Source organism: Rhinolophus ferrumequinum, chromosome 22 (genome assembly GCF_004115265.2).
Source record: "Rhinolophus ferrumequinum isolate MPI-CBG mRhiFer1 chromosome 22, mRhiFer1_v1.p, whole genome shotgun sequence".
Taxonomy (NCBI): Eukaryota; Metazoa; Chordata; class Mammalia; order Chiroptera; family Rhinolophidae; genus Rhinolophus; species Rhinolophus ferrumequinum.
In genome coordinates, this window is record NC_046305.1 from 3,175,889 (window position 1) to 3,202,094 (window position 26,206).

A 26,206-nucleotide genomic window follows, 5' to 3' on the forward strand; every position below is an offset into this window, starting at 1 on the left:
GCTGAAGCCATTTCCTCGCCCGGAATTCTGTGTCCCTCTCCTCCCACACTCACAGGCCCTAGTCCTGCCATCTTGTCAGCCCAGCTCAGACGGCTCCTTTGCTTCTTGAGGCTGGAAGCAATCTCTTCCTCTTATGGACTTTTATTGCAGTCTCTCTGCATATTTCCTATAAACCCTTCACTTTCCACTCTGCAATATGGTGATTTATTTTTGAGTCTCACTTGACCAGACTGCAGGATCTATGCCTGAGTCATTGTTTTGTCTTCGACAGAGCCTAGCTTTTAATAGTAAGGATGCCAGATTTAGGGAAAAAAATGTTTTTAAAGGACACATAGTTAAATTTGATATTCAAATGAAGAATTATTTTAAGTATAATACTTGAATATGCAAAATATTCAAATATTACATGGAATACACTTTTAAAAAAAGTCTTCGTCCCTTATCTGAAATCCAAATTTAACGAGGTGTGCTGCATTTTATCTGTGAACCTGACTAACAGATACTCACCAAAAAATGTTTAAAGGAATGCATTTCACCTACTTGAAATCTGACTATGGGGTCATTAGCACCGACTGAATTCTTCTCAAATAAAGTATAAGTAGGGTCAGAGTGATAATGGAGTCCAACTTTCCAGTCTTAGGATTATTTTGAAAAGCAGGATCTCTCCGAGACTTGCTCCAAAGCAAGTCGATGATCTAGTGTACAATTTTCCATTTTATCTTTGTGTCTTCACTAAGTACACAGCTTTAGAATTCACAGACACTGTCAGTCCTGGTAAATTAGGATAATCCTCTGTGATCTGTTGAATGAAACTTTACTTTTCTCCATGACAGAAACCCAAAGTGTCATCAATTCTGTTTGTTCCCTTTGAAGATAGCCAGATGGCGCTTTTTCAGAGTTCTGTTTCTGAGTAAAAGAAAACAAGTCACGTGTACCAAACATCATTTACACGTGTACCAAACATTAGTAATATAAAAACAGTAAATAACTAGTATTCAGTCTAAACCTGGTCATTGGGTTCTGCCCCGAGGCGAGCTGGCATCTAGGTCCTGGCCTCAGCCCCCCAGGCCACTTCTACATCCTGTTCAGGAGGGATTTTGGTTCCTGGTGTTGTGAACCATGTTTTATGGGTTAAATTGTGTCCTCCAGAAGACATGGAGTCCTGACCCCAAAACCTCAGAATACAGCCTGCTGTGGAAACAGGATCTTTAGGGAAGGAATCAAGGTAAAATGAGGTCACTGGGGTGGCCCTAACCCAATATGACTGGGGAGATTTAGACACAGAAAGATGCACGCAGGGAAAAGGCCACGTGAAAATGGAGGCAGAGATTAGGGTGGTGCTTCCACCAGCCTTGGAACCCCAAAACTTACATGCAAACCACCAGAAACTGGGGGAGAGGCCTGGGACCCATTTTCCCCAGCCTCAGAAGGAACCCACCCTGCCGAAACCTTCATCTTCTAGCGTCTAGAGTCTAGACTGTGAGACAGTGAGTTTCTCTTGTCAAAGCCACCTCATTTGTGGTCCTCCTTACAGCAGCCCGAGCAAACTAACAAGGAATGCCTGTGCTCTAATTTCTGAATTCATTTGCAAAGAGCACTCATGACACATTTGGGAGCAACTCTTATGAGGGGTGGGGCTAGAACAGAGGGAAGAGCTGCTGGGATTCCGTTGTGAACAGGCCTGGAAGGAGGCTTTCCCACCCTTACCTCTCCATCCCCGCTCTCTCTTTACCTGCTCCCCTTCTGAGCCCAAGAGATGTCACTGTCCAGTAAAAATTAATGCTAGTGTGTCTTTTACTTATTTTTTTCCCTGAAATGAAATATAGCTGACCCTGAACAACAGGGGTATGAAGTGTGCAGATTCACTCACACGCGGACATTTTCTAATAAATACATACAATACAGTAAATGTATTTTCTCTTCCTTGTGATTTTCTTAATAATGTTTTCTTTTCTCTGCCTTACTTTACTGTAAGAATGCAAAGTATCATATATAACATACAAAATGTGTGTTAATCAACTATTTATGTTATCAGTAAGGTTTTTGGTCAAAGTAGGCTATTAGTTAAATTTTGAGGAGTCAAAAGTTATATGCCAATTTTTGACTGTAGGGGGTGGGGGGTGTTGCACCCCTAACCCCCCACGCTGTTCAATGGTAACTGGATTTTCTCCAGCATAAATCGAGGGTTTTATATTGGCAAAGTGGTAAATAGTTGGAGAACTTAATCTTCTGAATTTTTATTTGTGAAATAAAAATGAGAACCTTCTTTTGTCTTCTCGTTTTATTTTTGTTTGCTTGTTTGTCTTGAAGCAGGAAGGAGCTCTCAAATCATCTAGAAAAAGTCCCTCTTTTACTAAGTAGGAGACTGAAATACTAGAAGTTGTTTCTACCCTTGGTACTGGCCCGGAGCTCCCCAAGCCCTGTGGTTTAAGAGTTTCCCAAGTGATAAGAGCACTAGGAGCATCTTCTGTTTTACGCTTTGGTCTTTGCCCTGGTTCCTGGCACAGAGCTGTTAAATCCCTTGGAGTTTCTGGGCGACAGGCATGTCCTTCCTTCTAGTGAGGTGACTCTGAGTGGCCTTCTGGATAGCTTCACAGTCGGGGCTGGACAAGAGAAAGACCCAGCCATGGTTAGAAGCTCGGAACTTTCGGCCCCGACCCCATCCTCCGGGGAGGGGAGAGGAGCTGGAGATTGCGTTAGGATGAATTGTGCCTATGTGATGAAATCTCCACAAAAATCTCACAAGTATGGGGTTTGGGGAGCTTGGGGGTTGGTGAACATGTCCACATGCCGCGAGGGTGACACACCCCAGCTCCACGGGGACACAGGTTCCTGCACTAGCAACCCTCCCAGACCTTACCTCCTGCATCTCCCAGTGGGTGTTCATCTGTATCCTTTATTATATAATAAACCAGAACACATGAGTGTTTATATTACACAATAAACCAGAAAACAGAAATGTTTATATTATATAACAAACCAGAAGACATGAGTGTTTATATTATATAATAAACCAGAAAACATGGGTGTTTCCCTGAGTTCTGTGAGCCATTCTAGCATATTATTGAACCTGAGCAGGAGGTTATGGGGACTCTGATGGATAGCCAGTACAGGGGACAACCTGAGACTGGGATTGGCCTTTGAAGTGAGGGAGTCTTGTGGGACTGAGCCCTTAACTTGTGGGGTCTGACACTAACTCCAAGTAGAGTTCAGTTCAGTTCGGAATCGTAGGACACCCAGCTGGTGTTGGAGAATTGGTCAGCGTGGGAAAACCGCACATGTGACCATAAGGGAAAGCAGTATGGAGGGGACAGACAGAACTTTTCCTTCTCTGTCATCTAGAGAATACAAAGGTAAAACATTATTTCATACTGGTAGGTAATCTCTCCCATTTTTTGGTTCTGAAAATATAGTGTCTGACACACACAAGTATTCAGTGCATTTCTGTTGACAGCATCATGGCCATTATATTTATAATGCATACGAAACCTTTGCAATCTTGTCAAGTCTGATTTATCCTGGGGTTAGAATCTTAGTTCAAATGTCTGTTGCCTACCTGGCCACCCAGCTGTGTTAGCCACTATGCTTTCTGTCGTCAAGCCTAAAATGGAAAAATAACTGGCATGAAATAAAATGTCCTCATCCCCCCACACAACTACCTCCCTGCTGTGGTTAGGGGAGAAATAAAGTGACTTCCAGATAAATGAATTGTAGTCACTCAGGGTAGTGAATGGCCAAAAACATTCTATTAATACTATCATTGTGAATTTCTTCTGTCAGGCAAATAGTGATTTTCTTAAGGAAATCAATCCGCTGAGTGGAGGAGATGTGTTTTGTTTTAGTTAATATTAATTTCAGGAGAAAACCTTCAGAGGAGCCCCAGACAATGAGCAGAAGCAGAAGCAGCTGACCATCAGCAAGGAACTAAAGCTGTGAGAGGCCTGGAACTTCATTCTTTCTCTTTGGAGGGATCTTAGGTCCTGGGGAAATCTGGGCTGGGAGCGACCCTGGGAGCTGCCAGTGGTGAGGAAAGAGGGTGAGGTGAGACTACCTACATAGGACATCTCTGAAAGCCAATGTCCCTGTGACACTGCCAGCCCACCCAAATGCCTGCAGGGACCTGAAGAACAAACGTGGGAGCTAAGTGGTTACATCAAAGATCAGACAGCTAAATCATTCCCAGGGAACTGCTTAAGGCTCCAGGGTCTTTTTTCATAGTGTGTGTGAGTGTGTGTGTGTGAGTGTGTGTGAGTGTGTGTGTGAGTGTGTGTGAGTGTGTGTGTGTGAGTGTGTGTGTGAGTGTGTGTGAGAGTGTGTGTGTGAGTGTGTGTGTGAGTGTGTGTGAGTGTGTGTGTGTGAGTGTGTGTGTGAGAGTGTGTGAGAGTGTGTGTGTGTGTGTGTGTGTGTGTGTGAGTGTGTGTGAGTGTGTGTGTGAGAGTGTGTGTGTGTGTGAGTGTGTGTGTGTGAGTGTGTGTGTGTGAGAGTGTGTGAGTGTGTGTGTGAGTGTGTGTGAGTGTGTGTGTGTGAGTGTGTGTGTGTGAGAGTGTGTGAGAGTGTGTGTGTGTGAGTGTGTGTGTGTGTGTGAGTGTGTGTGAGTGTGTGTGTGAGAGTGTGTGTGTGTGTGAGTGTGTGTGTGTGAGTGTGTGTGAGTGTGTGTGTGTGAGTGTGTGTGTGTGTGTGTGTGTGTGTGTGAGAGTGTGTGAGAGTGTGTGTGTGTGAGTGTGTGTGTGTGTGTGAGTGTGTGTGTGTGTGTGTGTGTGTGTGGACTGCAGAGGCTAGAAGGACCCAGGGGTACAGCTGTGGAACTTGAAAAGATCTAATCTACCATTAAATTACTTGGGTTCAAAGTTTGGCTCGTTGGTTTCCTAGATACATGACGATGAGCAAATTGTTTGTTTTCTTAAGGAATTTGGTTTTAGTCTGTCATCTAAAAAATGGGAATAGATACAACTTGATGCAGTTGCTGTGAGAATTAAATGGAGTAATCCATGGAGAGGGCCCAGTACATCTATGAATGCGAGCCATTCATTGCAATTATTAAGTACCATATGCAAATGGTATAGAAAAATTATCCTAATACGTTATCCTAGGAGCAATGTTCAGGTACCAATTTTGAATTTATATGGTCAACCTGTTTACCAGGTGGAGTCTGCTTAAAAAACAGGGGGGTGAAAATTGACAGTTTTTCCTTTTCAAATACTAAGGAGGAAATTAAATAATGTTACTTGGTGCTTATATAGAGATGTTTTGGTAAAACACTGGTCTCTTTTTTGAGAGAAAACAGGAATAGGAGCTATGAGAAGAAGATGAGGACTTAGAAGTGATTTCCTTCCAAGGGTTCATTAAGTAGAATCCCCACCACATTTACTTAGATAATAGAAGCCCCGGCCTAAAGGAATCCATAGGAATAATAAGAGGAGACTGGAACTGTGACAAAAAAGCTAGTTATCCCCAGAGTTTTCTGATTTGTGACACTGTTATTATTGGTTTCATTTTTTAAACATTCCCTTTTCAAAATTTACATTACAAATGATTAATTTTGACATTAGTGTGCATTAAAAGATTGATATTTTTTCCTGAGAATTCCTTAAATTCCTTGGAATAACTGGAAACACCCATAAGATATTATAATACCACTATTGGAAATACCCAGAGCATAAAAATTTTATTAAAAAAAAGTCACGTTAAACAAATATTTTTATCAATATCCAATTTGTTTGGGCAAGTAACTCCTAAGGTTCTCTCTACTAATTATGTTAATATAATTTGATGTGAAAGCTGGGGAGAGGATACTGGAGGGGTTAGAGTCTAACCCACCAAATGTTTGCTTTGTTGGATCTAGTTTAGAGCTTATACAAGTCAGCAAAAGACATGCATTTTATGGTTTCAAACCAAAAATTCCGTTTAGGTCCTTAACAAAGATACTGTTTAAAGTCTTGCAAGTTATAGTTCAGTTCTCAAATCCACTAATGAAGGTGAACAACGCTGAGGAATGAAGCAGGTTAACAGGTCTGGAAGGATTAAGAGGTAGTACGAAGCCGACCGCTACTGTGAATCCAATGCTGTTTTTCTTCTTAAGCCCAAACTCTAAACATGTATTTTATAGCCAATAAATTTAAAATCCAATTTTTCCACCTAGAACATTGTGTTCCCTGGGTATCACTCTGTTGACTTGTGTAAAAGAAAATGAAATAAAACTTCCACAGGTTAACGTTAGTACGACAGCGCCACCCAGTGAGTATGCTGTGCATGAGAAAGTGTCACCAGGAATGGCCATTTTAAATTAGTGGGTTGTCAGTTTATCTACAGCCCCAACCTTTTTTTTAAAATAAAATACAAAATATTATATGAATATATTTTACACAGTGTAAATATCTTATATATTGAAACACTAATTTAAGTACTTTAAAGTATTATACATGTTTATCTATCTCCATTCCTAATTAAGCACAGGTAAGATGTGCAAAGGATATTCCAACACTTGTGAATAAAGGGTTCTGCATATTAGATGGTACCGGTAACGCTGGCAAACGATCAAGGTGAGCTCACAGGTGAGTGTCCTCTCATAGGAAATGTTGGGCGGGTACAAAGCCGTGACTCGTGCTTTAGGTTTGATCTAAACTTCACAAGACAGGTTCAGAGCGGTCTGCTGCCCTGACCACGTGTGATTATCATTTCCCCGCAGCCACCACGCTTCGTTCATAACACATATTATTGTTGATTTGTAGGCGTGAACCGAACCACACAACCTGTAAACCAGGCAGCGACGTGACGTGGACACAAACGACAGCGTTCGCATCTGGCTCTGCACCCATCAGCCCACACTTGGAGCGCTGTTCTCGGTTCACACAAATTGAATCCAACACTTTTTTGTCACCTTTTAATTTTTCATAGCAAATACAAGCAGACGGGGAGAAAGCATAAGAACGAAAGGACACACAGTCAAAAGGAAACGTCCTTGCACCCGGACCCGTTGCCCTCCTCTGGGAAACTACTAACTGCTCCCATCCCAAGGCGCTCCAAGAGCCGGGGGCAGCCCCGCTGACCCCCAACCCCGGATGCGGTCCCGGAGCCCCGCGCCCCACTTCCTGCGGACTCCGGGTCCGACTGGACGCCGAGGCCGCGAGAAAGGTTCCTCTTGGAGCAGGCGCCTCCCGCGCCACTCGAGCCTTTTGAGCCCAACGGGTCCGCCGCGCGGCCGTTACCGGAAGTGGGCGGAAAGGGCGGGGCTTCTGGGGGAGGCGGCGGGTTTAAATTGTGACAACGGTCGGCGCTGATCGTGTCCGGCTTTGCCTGTGGCTGCTTGGAGGTCTCGGCGTCGCCTGGAGCCGCCGGCGCGGGCGGTGAGCGCGGGCGGACCCGGCGGGACGTGGGGGGGCAGCGGCGAGGGGGCGGGTGCGGCCCGCGGGGGGATCGCGGCCCCAGAGCCGGCCGCGCGGGGTCCCCGCGGAGCGCGTGGCGCTGTGGGCGCGGCGGGAGCGCGGGCAGCCGCTGCCGTGTCGGCGTGTGTGCGTGTGTGTGTGTGTCTGTGTGCGTGTGCGTGTGTGTGCGTGTGCGTGTGCACTTCGCCGTCCGGGGCAGCGCGGGTGGCGGGTGCTCGGCACCTCCCCACGCACCGCCGCCCAGACTCCGCGTGGCCGAGGCCCACGCCAGCCCCGCAGGGCGGACGCACCGCAGTGACCCTAAGTGGGAGGGAGGGGGCGGCGGTGGCCTCACGCGACGCCGTCCGCCCGCTGGTCTGGACGCTGCCCGGGTGCGTTCGTGATGCCGTCGCAGCTCACACGGTGCGGGCACACCTGCTGGGGGGCTCCAGGCCACCGGGTCCACGCGCGCTGCCTGCAGCCAGTCCCCCCCTTTCTGCTGGTGGAGGGTCTTGCCTGTAATTTGTGGAAAAACGCAACACTTGCAACACGGATGAAGCGCGAGGGAAGGGGCTGTTCCTGTAGAAGGAAGGCCTCCCCCCGCGGCTCCCCCCGCGCCCCCCCACGAGTGAATTGGACCTGAAATTACAGCAAAGATAGAAATTGGGTGTGGGAGGTGACTGCAAACGGAAACTTTGAAAATTTTGAGAAAGCAGCTCGGAGGAGACACTTGGAACAGAAAATTCTTCAGGCTGTTACATTGTGGGAGGTTGTGGAAACCAAGCAGAAATTGTGATGCTGTGTGGGGGGGGTGTTTGAAGTATTTTTGTAAAGATGTCACATGACGCTTCGCTGTTTTATAAGGATTCATCTGCTAGCAGAGTGTGCCAGACATGACAGAGGAGGGGGTGTGAGGATGACGAAGCTCTTCTTCCTGCTCGCTCTCCTGGGATCATCCGTCCAGAGAGACCTTGTTTCAGAAAAGTGACTTTTTCTGCAGTTTTTCTTTGGCCAAGTCTTCTTATCAGCGATTTTCAGACGAAAATATAGAATGCATATTTATACCGAAAAGGTCATCTAATATGTGATGTGTCCAAATTTGGATTCAAAAAGATGCTGGTTATAGAACGAAAGCTTGAAATTATGAAAATCAATAGTAGGAAATGCAAATCCTTGCTTCAGGTTTAAGTATTTAGAGACGAAGAACATGGAGAAGTTGTGGCTTGATATGAGCGGGTCCCATTGAAGTTGGGGCGGGGGTGGTTTTAGCTGATTACCTGTCTGTCACTACAGACCAGCTCTGTGGTGGTCGCTGCCTGCTGTGTTAATATCCTGTCCCAGGCAGACCACATCTGGACCATCAATCGTGTTCAGTTTGAGCATGACATTTTAAGAAGACATTGACAAAATAGTTTGTTTACAGGAAAGTGGATAGAATGGTAACATTTCTAAAACGATGTCATACAAGGGGTGCCAGTTTGAATCCCACTTACATAGGAGGGGCTGAGCAGAGATGTGCCAGCTTTCTGCAGTTAAAGTGGAGACTTGCAAACAGGGCTGAATGCATCCTATGTAGGTGTGTTGGCCAGAAGGGGACCAGCAGGTCAAAGTTACAACCAGCAGATCTCTGCACAGTGGGAGGAGTTTCCGAATGATCTGAGCCGTACGAAGGTGGAGCGGAGTTGTCTGGGAGTTCGTGAATTCTGTGATGTTTGCAGGTGTTCAAGCAGAACTGGGAAGTCACTTGTCAATCACCTTGTAGAATGGCTTCCTACGTTTGTCAGAGGTTCTTTTGAATCCCAATATCCTAAGGAACAGTAGGAGCCTAAAGAAATAGCTTTCCAGCATTATGGGTGACTTCAGTTTGTTTGCAGAGCTGCACGTGTCCACATTGGTCTCTGGGATCATGCTGCTTTCCTAGAGAGTGGGGCCTCATAGGTGCCAGGACGGGTATTGTTTGTCACCTGAGTGGCCGCGGCAGTGGCTTCTGCTGGTGCTTCTCCTCCTGTTTCTGGTGCCATTCTGCTAGGACAGCCTGAGAGAGGGGACATGGGAAGGTCTTCGCTTGCTGGGAGTGCCCGAGTTCTGTGGGCATGAAAGCCGAGTACACACCCCACGGCGGGTGGGGTGATGGAATTCATTGCCGGGCTCCGGGCAGGATGTGTTCACCTCCGTGTTCCTGACATTTTGGACTAAATCATTCTTTGCTGTGGGGGCGTCCTGTGCTTTGTATTGTAGGGTGTTAACCAGAATGCTGGGCGTCCACCTATTAGATCCTGTAGCACCCCACTCCTGTCCTGATAACTAAAAACGTCTCCCACCATTGCCAGATCCCTGGGGGGCAAAACTACGAGGACTAAGCCCCAGGGGGACACAGGTGGGCCTAGCTCCGTATCTGAGGACATTAGGGGAAGTGGTTTTTGTTGTTTTGTTTTTCTCTCTGGTGATCGGAATTCTGGGGGTGGCTGGAAAAAGTACAGTATTTCGTTTTTCCTCTAGGTTTCATTTCTCTTCCTACTTGCACCATAAGCCTTACTGGCTATCTCACTATGTGTCCACTGAGGACAATGTTGTATAATAATAGCAGGGGAATTTTGTCATCTACCCCACGTTGCTATTGTTTCTATATTGATTCTGCTGACAGTGTTGCCTATATGTCTTACTTTGAGGATTAACTCTCAGGATGGATGTTGTTAAATCTGTGCCCCCCAAATTTAAAGAAGCAAAACATGGTTCTCATCTGTTCAACCGAAGTCCCGTTTCTCACGTGAAAGAGAACAGCATTTGGACGCTTAGCAAATGACTGCGTTAACTCAGCATAAACGTTATTTCAGGCGCTGTATATTAGTTCTGTCACTTTGTGCTCCTTACTGGGATGTTTGATGCGAGCTGACACTCCTGAGCCTGCCTCGGCCTTGGCTTATGAATTCTCTCCCCGTGGTGAGCGGCTTCCAGGCATTGATGCCGGCGGTGTGTCCTGACCTTTGTCTTTCTTCCTTCAGACAAGCTGGAGACTCCCAAGATGGAAACTCTGTCTTTCCCCAGATATAATGTTGCTGAGATTGTGACTCATATTCGAAACAAAATCTTAACAGGGGCCGATGGTAAAAACCTCTCCAAGAATGACCTTTATCCTAATCCAAAGGTAAGATGTGTTGTGTTTGTGTGTAGATGGTTATGTTTGAAAACAAACGAAAGTGCTAGGTCTCCGGTGAGTGGAGAAGGGCAGACACCCAACTAACTGTCCGCTGCAGCTGCTCGTTTTAGCCCGAGACAATCTCATCGGGTATGATTTCAGACTACAAGGTGGAGAGACGTCTGGCTTCCCAGTAGGAGTCCAGTTCTTTAATGTGGCCATTTTCTTCAAAAAAAAGCTTCTAAGCCCCAGTGATCGCCAAATGTGTTAAGTTACTGGTTAGTATCGGAGTGGCGGTCCAAGGGTCCCACTCACGGGCAGGGCTGACGGGATGACCCCACGTGGTTCACACCTGTGGAGAGCAAGCTCCCAGGAACCGTCCCCTGGAAGCTCGCGGGGTAGTTTTCTTGCACTTTGCCCGCAGTGGGGATTGGCTTGTTTTGACAGACATTCTTCTTTGTATGTGGAGTTGTTAAATGTGAAGATGAACTACTTATGAATCACACAAAATGCCAAGGTCTCCTTCCAGTTTCCTGGGTTGGTGTTGCAGTGATAACATGATGAAGTCTGGTTCAGTGACCAGAGCTCGACTTCTCGGTTTCGATGTCCCTCCTTTAACATGGAAGGAATAACCTTGAATAAATGAACTTGTACCTGGATCAGAACAACTTCTACAGGTCGGCATTTAGGAAATGCTGATCTAAAGACAAAATGTTTCAAGGTCCACACTACCTATTAAATTTATCTCCGCTCACAGTGTTCCCTTACCTCGAACATCTAAGGAGACCTTAAGCTCTAAGGTATCAAACACGCTCTCCACAGTCCTGTTTTTAAAGAAAAATACCATTATTTTGTCACACACGATAACCTGTTTGCAAAGACTCCCTGGCCCGGCCTGGAGTGGGCGGGCGCCTGGACTGGAAGTGGGTTTCTCGCTCTCACCCCGTGTCAGCTTCAGCAGCCCCTCGTAATGACCACTAATGAGCTGTGAGCAAACTGGTGAGCATATAAGGTGCGTAAAGTTCAGAAAAATTAGGAAACGTTTCAAGGGAAATAGCATGATTTTGTCACTCCTCTTTGCGCGTCAAGTATAAGATTGGACAGTGACCGCTCTGGAGTCGTGCCGTGTGTCCCCCACCTTCTTCTCTTGCAGCCTGAAGTCCTGCATGTGATCTACTTGAGGACCTTGCAGATGGTGTACGGGACCCGCCTGGAGCATTTCTACATGGTGGGTGCTGCGTCCTCCTGCCGATTCCGTCCTCAGCTTTCCGCCATAGGAAGTCCTTTATTTTTACCAAAGTCAAAGTCTTGTGCAAAACTAAGGAATCTCAGGCATGCTAATGGCTTATATTGAGAGCTTTAGTTAGACAAACGCTACCGTGAGACCTGAATGACACAAGTATTGATGTTATGCAGTTATTCACAGATGTACAGGCTTGTGTTCAGACTGAGAACGCAGTCTTCACAGAGGCTGTTCCCAGGGGGCTCCAGGCAGAAGGCAGGATGTGACTGAGGCCGCACACAGCTGCACAGGGCACTAAGCTGAGCGCAGCTTAGGTGTTTCCGGTGGGAAGACCTTTCTCTCATCTTGCTGCTGCGCTCGTCAGGAGCATTGTGTGGACGCACTGGCTGAACGGCTATAGGTCTCAGCAGTGTCACAGCAGGCCGTGTACAGTCACAGCTGTGCCACTTCCCACGAAAGCTCGCTAAGGCTCCGTTTCTTTGTCTGTAAAACAAGGAGAGCACTCTGCCCTGGGTTGTTCCAGGCTTACGAGCAGCCGTGAGAGGCTGAGTGCAGCTCGTACCTGGTAACCACTGTCCCTTCACGGGTCCCTTCATTTAAGGAATCTTTGCTGAGCGCCCACTGTGGGCCTAGCATCGCTCATGGGCACGACAGCTCTCGTCTCGGGCTCGGTTCTGGGTTGTTTAAGTGTTTTCACTGTAACGATAATGAGCTAGTATCATTTGATCTTATTCTGTGATTGAGGTTCCTTGAAATTGAAGATGTTTCTAATTTTGACTAGTTAATGGTGTAATTTCGATTTTGTCACTTACTCCGTTTAGATGCCAGTGAACTCAGACGTCATGTATCCACATTTAATGGAAGGCTTCTTACCAGTCAGCAATTTGTTTATCCATCTGTGAGTAGAGTCGTTTATTTTCTTAGTCTAATTCATATCTGCACTATGTTAAGATTTCTTAATGACGTGATCCCTTTGGGAAGGGATTCCTACCATCTTCCTTCCTCCCCATTCCATCCGGTATGTATTTGAAACTACAGACTTTCAGCGAACATAACTGCCTCCACCTGGGGCATTTTCCTAGAAGTTTTATGGTGCTGCGAATCTAAACTCGGGGGGTTCTGCATTCTCTAGGAGTCCAGTACCTCCAGGAGTGTGCGATGTTTACTAGAATCTGTAACTGTACCTTGGTATCGCCCGAGCACGTGTGTGATGTCAGAGACAGCTGACTTCAGTGCTGTGGGGTCGTGCAGACTTCCAGCCTGGTCCTCTGACACTGAGCGATACATCCACGTCTTTGAAAGAAAGACACTCATACGCCGTGTCTTGGCGTGTGATTTCAGCACTTGTTCTCTGTCCTGTCTCCTTCATCTGCAGGAACTCGTTCCTTCCCATCTGCCGGGTGAACGACTTTGAGACTGCTGATATTCTGTACCCAAGTAAGTGGGGTTCTAGCACCGTCTTCAGGGAACCTTACCAACATAGGCAGTTATATACCACAGCCACGATCGCGTGTAGACCATTTCCATGGCCCCCCGAGTTCCCCAGGGCCCTTGCACTTGACTTCCTTGGGCCGCTGCTCATTCCTGAAACCACCAGTCTGCTGTCTATGGCCACAGTATTCTGACTCTTACAGGATTTCAGTAAATAGAATCCTACAGCCTGGAGTCTCGTGTCTGGCTTCTTTAACTCAGCACGATGCTTGTGCAACTCACTCACGTTCGGTGTTAATAAATGCTGCTGAGTACTCAGTTTTTGAGTACTTAGAATTCCAGAGCGGCATTCTGTTGTACGTACAGAAATTTGCTTGTCGCTGACCAGTGGTAGACATTTGGAATTGTTTCCAGGATTTGGCCATTGTGCACAAACCGCTGTGCGCATGAGCATACGGATGTCTGTGGACTTAGGTTTTCATTCCTCTGAGTGAATGCCACGAGGAGGAGTGCCGGGGCATGTGGTGAGCATGCTGACCTCTGTAAGAAACGGCCAAGGGCTGTGCCTAGGGGCTGCACTGCCACACCGGCCCTGGAGTCGGAGCTGTAGGTTGAATTTTAGGCACATCCCCAGCTATACTGTAGCTCATGGTTTCATTTGCATTTCCCTGAGGACTTAATAACCATGAGTGTGTTTTCATATGCTTTTCTGCTGTCCACATACCTTCTCTGGTGATGGGTCTGAATCATTTGCCTATTTTTTACTTAAAGTTAGTTGTGAGACTTCTTCAGATATTTTAGAAACCAATGTTTATCACGTCATGTGGGTCTTTTCAATCATTCTGTTACTTGCCATTTCAGTCTCACAACAGTGTCTTTTGAAGAGCAAAATGTGTTTCAGTATTGAAGATTATAACTGATCAATTTTTAAATTTTATAATTCATAAAATCATTTTTTTGTGTCCTATGAAGAAATCTTGGCCTCAAAATTGCTAAGAGTACTCCTATATTTTACTTTAACCATATTATAGTTTTAACTTTTATTGTTTAATGCTTAAGTTTTCATATATATAAGAGAAAAGTCAAGGATTTTTCTTTTTCTTGTTGCATGTGGTTTCCAAATTATTCCTGTCACACGTTTGTTATGCTGCTTCACGTCCCAGCTTGTAAGGGCTCTGTCCATTTTTGCTCCGGCCTTCATTTTGGACATCTTTGATTGCTGTCTTCAGTTCACCACTCCTTTCATCTGTAGGTCTGATCTGCCGTTAATCCCATCTGATGTAGTTTTCATTTCAGATATTTTATTTTTAAATTGTAAAAGTTTATTTGGGTCTTTAAAACTTTTTTCCCCTAAAATGCTGATACTTTACCTTCTTGAACAAATAGAAATATGTCTACAGATTATATTAATAAAGGCCAGTCAGGAAGATGGAGTTTTGTTTGGAGAGACCAATTTAAAATCTAGTTGTTTTGGTCTCTCCAAAGTCTAAACTCTAGCTTTGTGACTCAGCAACACCTCTGAGTTCTGATTGTGTCCCTCCCCGTGGGGTACAGCCTGAAAATTCCAAGTAACGTGGACTGCTGCATTGATGGGGTTCATTCAGCTCGTTTGTTTCTCTCGGGGATTGCTGTCCTAGATTGCCTGTTGTGCAGTGTCTAAAATTTGTTGCCTCATAGATTTTGTCTGGTTTTCTAGTTGTTTACGATGGGAGAGTAAATCTGGTTCCTGTTACTTTTTCATGGCCAAAATGTTTTTTGTTTTTTTTTAATGCAAAGATAATCTTGATCTTTAAGTTATAACAAATTTCCTGCACTTTGGTTTATTATAGCATACACACAGCTTTATTCTATAGCCTCTCAATTGAGTATACGGTGAGGGAGGATGAGTTTTCATTCTTACGTTGTTTCAAAGATTTATTTACGGAGTCTTGCTTTCTATTTTAGAAGCCAAACGGACCAGTCGGTTTTTGAGTGGAATCATCAACTTCATCCACTTCAGGGAAGCGTGCCGTGAGACATACATGGAGTTTGTGTGGCAATATGTAAGGTTCATATGTTCGGGTCACATACGAGTACCAGACCAGTAACGTCGCTGATGAACTACTAATCGCTTTTGAAATGGTTGTCACAGATAACTAATTGTTGTACAATCAAATTTTTATATTTACATGAAGTTGCAGATTTTAGTTATTGGAAAGCAATCTCAGAATGAGATTTTTCTCTGCTATTTGGTAACATTAGGGAGAGGCTGGGTTTCCTGTTTTAATCTTGTAGCTGAGGCTTCTTTTCCTATATTAAGAAATGGAAGAGCAGAGTGATAAATCCACATTTTTTTCTTTGACATTTAATAGCGTAGTGTTCTTTAAATAATGGACGCATGAGATTTATTTTGCTTTCTCAGTAATGGCCTACGTGGGTGTTTTGTCTCGTTTATCATGCTTGCCTAGCATTGCATTATAAGAGTCAGTCCAAGTAAATCCTTTTAAGTGATAAACTCATTTCATCAACAGGTTAGAGAATTTGGAAAGATTCTGGGTCACCTGTGATGTGTTCCCATCTGTCCTCGGATTTGGGGTACATACTCTTAGAAAAACACCAGAGAGAGGCCAATCAGAACTTCAGCCCCAGCCACACTGAACTGTATAGATCAACACTGGCACAGATCATGCTAAGCTTATACTTCCTACTTCCTACACATCACACACTCTCCAAAGCCGACACACGTATGTGCCCACTCACGCACGCACACACAACCTGACTTGACTAGTTCCTCCTCATTTGTAAAACGCAGCTCAGACATCTGTCATTTCTACGAAGCCCTGTGACCTCCTCCCAGCCATTATGCACATGGGGTTGGGCGCTGTGATTTCAGCACAGTAACAAGCTGTGTGGTTGCTGGATATTCATGTATCTGACGCTTCAAAGAGACTGAGCTGCTTTGTCCAGCATCTGGAAGTGTCCTGGTGTCATTCCGGCACTTCGCATGGCGCCTGACTGGTAGCAACCCAACACCATGTGTGGAATAAGGACAGAACTCCCGATTCCATCTTAAGTTTATTTCTGATGGTGACAGTTATAGTGAGCAAGCATTTTGCAGTCTACTAGTAGGTCATTTTTCAAACATGTCACTGCTTGTGTTGACATGCACTAATCTGGAGTTACTAAAATTGCTTTCATAGAAATCTTCTATGGACAAAATGCAGCAGTTAAATGCCGCACACCAGGAGGCACTGATGAAACTGGAGAGACTCGAGTAAGTAGATTTGCACATAAAGGCAGTCAGCCTCAGGAGCGCAGGGCCGAGGGAGCGGAGCTTCCTGTCCACACGGCTTCCGGGAGGCTGCTCGTCGTTCCCACTGAATCGCACTGTTTACGTTTCCCTTCCTAGTTTTCTTTTTTCTAACTCTTAGTCCATAAGACATTCTTTTACTCCCTGTTTGCTGTTAATGTGTTAGCTTGATATGCTCAAAGCCACTAACTACTCTTAAGTTGCATGTGAAATACTGATGTTAAGCCCCAGCCCAGCTAATTCTGTTACAGTTTTTACTCCTTCAGTGGCTTGTCTTGTTCTGACTCAGGTCAGCTAGGAAAAGGACTCATTCAGGAGTTATGATTCCTGCCTTAAATATACTGGTTTGGAACAAGGTATTGTTCCAACGTGTTGGTGCCTTTGAGTGTAGTTGGAGCGAGAGCTTTCTGTCCTGCTGCTGTGTAAACTGCCTACAGAGACAGCAAGCAGTAAGCTGGTAAGACTGGGCCTAGACGGCAGGTCCACGTTAAAGTCTAACGTGGTCAGTTTAGCCTTAACCACATCAAACGACGCGCGGTGTGCTGCCCAGCGTTAATACCAGCCGTGTGGTATTCCTAACAGTCAAAGAACCACAGACTGGTAGGAAGAAAGGTAACAGAAAATGGGCAGAGGCTACAGATGAGAGTCACAGGAATAAATGCAAAAGGCTAATTAAAAGTGCTCAAATGGTTAAACCCACTGGCAGGCAGGGAATTGAAAATGAGAACGACTTCCATATACCATTTCAAAACCTAGCGCTGAGAACCTTCCTGTGGACAAGTCTGAGCATGCGCAAGTGCTGCTGGGAGAGACGGGGACTCAGACACCTGTGGGGGGTGGGGGCCGACGCACGGCGCTGCGGGGCGAGGTGTGAGGGCCCGCGCTGATGCTGACCAGGAGGGCTGTGCCAGCTTCTGGCTGGGGGCGGACGCCGGGAGGCCCTATTAGCAAGGGTGACGGGAAGCCCCAGGCCCCATCCGTGTTTCCTCTGGAGCAGCGCCCAGGCGTCGGATTGAAGGGGCCGTCGTGGACAGGTGACAGCTGAGAAACGTGAAAGGATGGGTTTCTGTTCAGGTTATTAGAGGGCTGACTTGAACGGCCTTTCAGAGCTGGGCACTGGCTGTGTGGTTGTGACCCCCTGCTCTGTTCAGTTCTGTTCCAGTGGAAGAGCAGGCGGAGTTCAAGCAGCTTTCAGACGAAATCCAGGAGCTGCAGCAACTGCTGAATCAAGACTTTCGCCAAAAAACGGTATTTGTTATTAGGCGCCTTGCCACTGAAGAGAGTGTTTTTGTACCTGCGTAGGGGGTAGGAGCACACATGTTCAGCAAGTGAGGAAACTGGCTGTACTGCTGGACCCACGGTGCCCCTTACGAGGCACAAGTGCTTCCATCACCCACGTCAAACTGCTATTACGGATTTGTGTTGTCAGAGTCCTGTAGACTAGAATTTGTTAGGATTTGCCTAATTCCAATCCTGTGGTTTCCACACTGCACTGGGGCCCCAAGGCTCTGCAGCAAACCCCAGGTGCTTCCGGGTATTTTAAGTTTTCAAGGGAAAAAGCTGATATTTGGTGTGTCTGTCTCACGCTGCTTGAGTGAACTCTCCACCTTCCTTTTGTGTCTGTGAACCTGAGGTTTGTCATTTGCTGGGATCAAAAGCAAGTATTACGTGAAATCCTTGTGGAACAGGAATCGAGAATGTCTTGTCGATCTGATTCAAAGGTGTGACTTTGTGCAGTGCCCCGTAGGCGCATGCGTCCAAGTTGGAAATCGTGAAGAAGGAGAAAGAAAAGCATTCTGTCAAAGCGCTGCTGAGGGGTCAAGACTCACATACTGAGGCCCTTACGGGGTTTAGCTCCTTATCAAAGGAACTGCTATATCTTTGTCTTGGCTGGGCCGTCGTGAGGGGGTGCGATTCCTTCTCTTCCCTTATTTTACGAGAAGGCGTTCAGTGGCTACATTGAGCTCTGTTTTGAATCATTATAAAACAGTTTGCTTTTTTCTTTAGGTATTGCTGCAAGACAAAAATGCCCAGAAGAAATCTGATATTTTAGAGAAAACCAAGCATTTGGTAAGCATCTTTTCATTTAACTAGCATTTAAGGTTTCAATGTTTGTGTGGATGGGTATTTTAACTGTTAAATGTAGTGAAATATTTCTCCCATATCTTTTTTCCCTTAAAAGGGAACTAACATTTTTCAATTTAAAAGTACTAGATGACTATTGTTGTAAAAAAAAAAAAAAAAAAAAAAGAATACTGAAACACAGAAATATACTGCTTTCTGTCACCATATACCAAAATTAATTCAAAATGGATCAAAGACCTAAACATAAGATATGAAACAATAACTGTGTAGAAGAAACCACAGGTACTACTAAACTTATGGACCTTGGGTTCAAAGAGGATTTTGTGAATTTGACCTTAAAGACAAGGGAAGTACAAACAAAAATGAATGGGGCTATATCAAACTAAAAAGCTTCTGCACAGCAAAAGAAACCATCAACAAAATAAAGAGGCAACCAACCGAATGGGAGAAGGTATTTGCAAACAACACCTCTAATAAGGGGCTAGTATCCAAAATATATCAAGAACTCGTACAACTCAACAACAACAAAAACAAACAATCCCATTAAAATGTGGGCAGAGGACTAGAACAGACACTTCTCCCAAGAAGATATGCAAACAGCCAACAGATGTATATGTATGAAAAGATGTTCAACTTCACTATCTACCAGGGTTTCCCAAAAATAAGACCTAACTGTAAAATCAGCCCTAGCATGATTTTTTAGGATGACATCCCCTGAACATAAGCGTCTTCTGGAGCAAACCTTAATATAAGACCGGGCCTTGTTTTTGAGGAAACAAGGTATTAGGGAAATGCAAATCAAAACCCAATGAGATACTACCTGTTAGAATCATCATCCTCAACAAGGCCAGTAATAACAAGTGTTGGAGAGGCTGTGGAGAAAAAGGAACCCTCACACGCTGCTGGCGGGAATGCAGACTGGTGCAGCCGCCATGGGAAACAGTATGGAGGTCACATGTCATTGTCCTAACACAAGACTAGTGTTACCAGATTGCAGGGTGTAGTAGGACACTGGTGGAAGGTGACACTGGAAAGGAGCGGGAGAGTTACTGCAGGGACGACCTGGAATGTCAGCCTGAGGAGCTCAGCCTTGGGCCTGGAGACATGAGCCATCGGGGAGAGGTGGTCATCATTCAGTGTTCTCCCCAACACCACAAATTGGGCCCCGACCTCTTTGTTCTTTTCCATTATTGCAATGCAAAATCAATTCCATTTTTATATCTCACGTATAAAAATGTTTTCTCAACAGAATGAAATAAAATTGTCAGTGGTTTTTCTGAAAGAATCACAGGAGAGTTTGAAAACGAAAATTGTGGATTCTCCAGAGAAGCTAAAGAATTACAAAGAAAAAATGAAAGATACAGTCCAGAAGCTTAAGAATTCCAGGGTGAGTTTCCTTTTTATCTCAGTGCTATTCTTTCTGTTTAGTGAGTCTTGTTTAGTCATGTGTTAATTTCCTGATTTCCACATTACCTACACTTCTCTTCCCCTAGAGCATTTCGCCCTCGTCTCTAACATGTAGCTCTTCCCTAAAGTGGGTTCAGGGAAAGACGCAGAATCTAAAGACACCCGTTCAGATATGCAGCCCTGCTCTGAGGCTCGGCCCTGGGTGATGAGAGCAGAAATACCCTGTCCTCTAAGACTTAGGACCTTTATTTTAAGGGAGAAAGGTGTTCAACGATTTTAGAATAAATTATGCCATTACATATTTTAGTAGGTATTCTGAAAAAGTACAGGGTCTGCACGTGTAGGGGCAGGAAGTGTATCTGTGCCTTCTGTTCAGATTTGCTGTGAGTGAAATTGCTCTAAAAAATAGTCTGTTTTTTAAAATTGCACCAAAAGGAGAAACAAACAAAAAGTATAGAGTGCTTAGATATGATGTACTGAGGGTACCTGTTTAGTACCGTGGGACTCGGTGGTCACGGGAAGGAAGTGGAAACTGCTGCTGATGGGAGCGGGCTGCACAGAGGCCGTCCGTCCCGGCGCCGGCTGGTACCTGGAGGGCCGTGGACGGCAGAGAGCAGCACGTATTAATTCTCTGAGGTCCTGGGGAGGAAGGAATGTTGTAGGAACAGCGTGATGTGGAAGGACAGTGGCCTGAGGTGATGGGGAAATAGGTAGGTGCTGGATTTGACCTTCAGAGCAAGGGCAGGCACTCCAGGGACCAGTTCAAAGGGGGTGTCGGATCACAGTATGATTTATGCTGAAAGCTTGTGGTTACCGTGGAGATGGGTTGGGGCAGGGTGGGACAGAAGTAGAAGTGGGTGGGCAAGTCAGCATCCTGTATGACACATGGTCTTTTAAGCTATTAACTAGCTTAAGTAGTTCATCTCTGAAGTTGTTTTCCAGGTAATTTCTGATGATTAAGAATTAACATACGGTTCTAGGCAGGTCTCCAGGACAGAAACCAGGGCCCCACGAGGATCTGAGTACTTGTGAGAAAAGACTGGTTTATTAGCAAACAGTTCTGGTTCAATTGGTTGTTTATCTAGAAGAAATGAAGCTGGGTCTACACCTTGCACCACTTACAAAAATAAATTCTAACTGGATCAAAAATTTTCATACGAAAATTGAAGAATTTCAGAAATTTTAGGAAAACATTTGTGTAACCTTGGACTGGGAGAGATTTTTTACAATTAAGACTGGAAACCCGAAAGCTATAGGGAAAAGTGCAGCCGTGGAACATATCTGAGTGCATGACAGGTCGTGGTTCTGTCCACGGTGTGCAAGGAGTGCGGACAAATCTGTAGAAGAAAGACAGCAGGAAACTGGGCAGTGAGATGGGCAGGCGTTTTACTGCGGACATAACCCAACTGGTTGGAAGGTGGGGGGGGTCTAGTGGGAAAAGAAAGCCTTGGTTGTCCCAGCGGTCGTGCTAAACTGTTCGTTTTCTAATTTTAGAAGAGGAATTCGACTTTAAAAAGGAGCTCTAGGGCTCGTTACTACACAGATGACTAAGACGATCATTGGGAACACGGTTGCCGGGGTAATCGGAATGCTTTGTACTGGCAGAAAAGGAGTCTTTTCAAATCCTCATGAATGACCTTCGGAAGGTACTTCATGAGTGACTTAGTAAAATTGTGGCAGTTTTCTTCTGTTCAAGCTTTTTTGGCAATGAAGAAGCATAACTATTATGTGCTAAACATTTGTCAGTAACAGGGCTTTGTTACTGATCTGGAAACGGAATTGTTCTCGGCTCCTAAGCGTGCAGTGTGAGGGCAGAAATGAGTGAAGAGCAAACACTGACCTGATGGCCGTGCCATAAGGAGAATGTCAAAGTGGTTTCTTTGTTTTTTTCCCTCTCAAAGCAAGAAGTGATGGAAAAGTATGAACTCTACCGAGACTCGCTGGACGGCCTGCCTTCCTGTCAGCTGGAAGTGCAGTTGTATCAGAAGAAAATACAGGACCTCGCAGACAACAGGGATAAACTGGCCAGCATCTTAAAGGAGGTGCGTGTGGGGGATGCTGTGTCTGGTGTGTAACTGTTTAGCCCAGTGCCGTGCGTGTGCTTTCCTTTCCTTACTGTTTCCCTAAAGAAAAGCAGGATCGTTCTGCAGTATAACAGATGTAAAATGTATGCTGAGAAATAAACACTTCTTTTCAACACAGTAGTGAGAAGACCTATTTTCACCTTAAGATGAAAGGAATGATAAATTAACACAGCATATTACCCTGTATGTTTTGGAAGAAAGCAGTGGCATTTTAAAGTTGTTCTGGGTCCTAACAGTTGGAAATGTTCCCCTAATGACTAAGCATGAGCCCCCACCGACTGCCCAACACTGGACCTGGGATCCAAAGAGACTAAAAGTTGGGACTGTCCTGCTGAAAGGGGGAGCGTGACAGCAGTGTGAATTCTCAGGCTAGAAACCTGAGAGTCCTTCTCACTTCGTAACTTTATCATCCCGATCCAGACGCACTACTGGTGCGTCTGAGGGCAGTAGGGGTGAGAAGGGGAGATTGCCCAGCTACACGCCCTTACCTGCCGTCAAGTGACCAGACAAGGCGGAGCCCCAGCGCTGGTCGTCGCGCCCCTGTCTCGGCTCCTGCTACCTCAGCTCAGCCCCCGCTCCCCTTAGGCCCCTGGCTGATGTCTTCACGCATCTCCGTTCCAGCCCTTGCTGATAAAATGACGTGATGAAAACCCGTCTGGGTGTCGTCCTTTCTCACTGTCCCAGGGCCTTCTGGTTGCCTTTCTTCAGTCTGCATTCTTCTGCTGGGTTCAGGCTTTAACAACTTGATCTCATGTTAAAATTGTATTTTCTTGTGGCTCATTCTAGAAAACAACCGCTCATCTGTGTAAGTCCTACTGGTTGTATTGACTTAACGGGCTTCTCATACATTCCAGAGCCTGACCTTGGAGGACCAGATTGAGAGCGGCGAGTCAGAGCTGAAGAAGCTGAAGGCTGAAGAACATTCCCTGCGGAGACTGACGAGTGTGAAGAAGGACAGACTTGCCACCACACAGTTCAGAATGAACAAGAAGCATGAGGACGCGGAGCAGTACAAGCGCACCATGCTTGAGTATGGCCTTCTCTTCCGCTTACTGTGCTGGGAAAGAGGGAAAATCAAAGCATTTCCCCCAAGGTTCCAAACCGTCCAGGGCGAGACAGGTGTGCATGTCCAGGCGCTCGTGGCTCTTAGAGCCGCATCTAACGTAGGCCGTCCAGGTACCAGTCTGTCCTCCCCAGAGGGCACAGCCGTGCCCTATGCGACCCCGCAGAGGCTCTGCCTGCTGCCACTTCAGTGCACATGGTGACGGGTGCTGGGGTCGCGTGCGCGAGCCGCCTGGTAGTACATGGCAGGTCCATGTTCTGAGAAGTCGTGTGCTCAGCGAAGAACCAGACTGCTGAGCGTCGTCGTCAGCCAGAATGGCGGCGTGTCCTGGGTGGAGTCCTTGCGCCGTCACTTAAAGAATGTGGCTTTAGAATAGTAAATGCCCCAAATATGTCTGAGATGGCATCATTTCAGCCTCTCGAGGCGCATGAGGGGCCATCTGAAGGTTTCCTTTTCTCTTCCTCCTGCGGATGGAGCAGAAGGGCAGAACCGGAGGAGGTCAGATTTGCGGCCAAATAGCCTTGCAGGGAAGTCGCTCTGGGCCACAGGCCATGGGCCACCGGCGGTGCCCAAGCGTGCACTCCAGGCATTGATACTCCCGCCCATTGAAATGGTCGCTCTGGGCGAAAGCGCCCACTGGACGCTTGACACGAGCAGAGCCCTGCCCTGGGGTCTTCATCTGCTGGCTTCTATACCCTGAGAAGAGTCTTAGGTTTGTCAAACAAATACACGTGATCACTTTGGACTCAAAATTAGAGTTAAGTGTTTGCCCTTTTAGATGCTTAAAAGGAATTATAACTTGGCCGTCTGTGTTTTCCTGTAGAGATTGCAATAAAGTTCAAGAAAAAAGAGGTGCTGTCTATGAACGTATAACCACAATTAATCAAGAAATCCAGAAAGTTAAATTTGCAATTCAACAACTAAAAGACACCACTGAGAGGGAGAAGCTGAAGTCCCAGGTGAGCGCGAAATGAATGAGAAGAAAATGTATACAGTCTAAAAATGCTTCTGCTTTCATTTTTTTCTTAATTCTTAGCTTATCCATATAGGTTTCTACGAAAAGTCATTGCTCATAGAACCTCCTGCTCAGTTGACTAAGGCATTAGCTCATCCTCCAGTCCTCTAGACCACTTCTTGCTAATTCCAAGTATGTTCTTAAGTCTTGGAACCCAGGCCACTGTTACATGTCCCTGCGTTCTCGAAGGAGCAGGCTTTGATGTGTGTACAGCTTACAGGATGAGTTTTAGTAAGAGTGGGCCCACGTGTACGGGTGTGCACACATAAGACAGTTTAGGCTTCAAAGTACTGAATCTGAGTGAGGCTGTAGGAATTCTTGTAACTCAGTTTAGTGTCGGTGGTTGCATGGGATAATTCTTATTCTGTTTCATTTTCCACTTAGGAAATATTTCTGAACTTGAAAGGTGCTTTGGAGAAATACCACGAAGGCATTGAAAAGGCGACTGAGGAGGGCAGTGCTGAGCTGGAAGGGAAGATGGGGGAGTTGAAGAAGAGGATGCTCAGATTGCCGACCTGAGTAGCACGAGGACGTGTCTGTGTAAATAGCTCTTCCATGTGTTACTTTTGTTGGAAGTTAGTGGAAACAAAGTGAAGTTAGTGGAAGCATCAGCAGTACTGCATAATGTAAGCCTGACCACTTTTCTATACTCATAATTGTGATTCTGTAAGGTAGCACATTTCCTGTAGAGCTTTACTAACTGATAAAGGTGTGTGGCTGTTCCTGACTGACCCGCCCCTTTTTGTATGTAGTGGCACAAAGATCTATTGTTTCTATGTACCAATAACGAGCAGAAGGCGAAATTAAGAAAATCCCATTTACAATTGCATCAAAACATCAAATACCTAGGAATAAATTTAACCAAGGAGGTAAAAGACCTGTACTCTGAAAACTAAGACCGTGAAGGAACTGAAGAAGACACAGATGAATGGAAGGATGTACCTTGCTCGTGGATAGGAAAGATGAATATCATTAAACTGCCCTTACTGCCGAACATAATATACAGATTCAGTGCAATCCCTTTTCAAATACCAATTCTTTTCAAATACTAACTCTTTTCAGAATTAGAACGAATCCTAACATTTATACAGAACCACAAAAGACCCCAAATAGCTAAAGAAAGTTTAAGAACAAAGTATCACATTCCCTAATTAACAAAGCTATAATAATCAAAATATGGTACTGGCATAAAAACACAAACAGATCAATGGAACAAAATAGCCCAGAAATAAATCCTCACTTAACATGGTCAGTTGATCTGTGGCGAAGGAGACAAAAAGATACACTGTGGAGTAAAGACAGCCTTTTCGATAAGTGGTGCTGGGAAAACTGGACCCCGTTCTTACTCCACACACAAGAATAAACCCAAAGTGGATTAAAGACATACATGTTAGATCTGAAACCATAACACTCCTAGAAGACAACAGAGGCAGTGAACTCGGGCAACACTCTTAGCGCTCTCTTTTTGGCTAGGTCTCGGGCAAGGGCCACAAAAAGGGGACCACATCAAACTAAAACGTTCCTGCACAGTACAGGAAACCATCAAAAGGAAAAACAGCCTAGTGAATGGGACAATACTTGCCAATGATACATCCCATAAGGGGTTAATATCTAAAGTATATAAGGAACTCAGAGAAGTCAACACCAAAAACAATCCAATTAAAAAATGTGCAGCAGACCTGAATAGACATTTCTCCAAAGAGGACACAGATGGGGCAACACACATGAAAAGATGCTCAACATCACTAATCAGGGAAATGCGTCCAAAAACCACAATGTGGTATCACCTCCTCTGTCGGAATGGCATCACCAATAAATCAACAAACGTGGCGAGGATGTGGAGAAAGGGAACCTTGGTGCTCTGTTGGTGGGGTTGAAAATTGGTGCAGCCACTATGAGAAACAGTATGGAGGTGCCTCAAAAAATTAAAGATGAAACTACCTTACGACCCAGCGATTCTGCTTCTGAGTATTTATCCAAAGAAATCCAAAACACTAGTCTGAAAATATATATGCACCCCTGTGTTCACTGCAGCATTATTTACAATAGCGAAGATTTGGAAGCAACCTAAGTGCATACTGATAGTCAAGTG

The 26,206-nt window shown here is 45.4% G+C and overlaps 1 protein-coding gene across 1 annotated transcript; it reads left to right on the plus strand.

Annotated features, from left to right (window-relative positions):
• The first annotated feature begins 7,207 nt into the window (after positions 1–7,207).
• Positions 7,208–26,008, plus strand: NUF2 (NUF2 component of NDC80 kinetochore complex). The gene is made up of 14 exons (XM_033094005.1): positions 7,208–7,343; positions 10,364–10,506; positions 11,651–11,725; positions 12,562–12,638; positions 13,116–13,177; positions 15,116–15,213; positions 16,351–16,424; positions 17,612–17,708; positions 18,468–18,530; positions 19,795–19,932; positions 21,854–21,994; positions 22,891–23,066; positions 23,923–24,058; positions 24,499–26,008. Exons 2-14 carry the CDS (start codon positions 10,384–10,386, stop codon positions 24,631–24,633), a joined length of 1,395 nt encoding a protein of 464 aa, XP_032949896.1. The 5' UTR covers positions 7,208–7,343; positions 10,364–10,383; the 3' UTR covers positions 24,634–26,008.
• Positions 26,009–26,206: the final 198 nt, after the last annotated feature.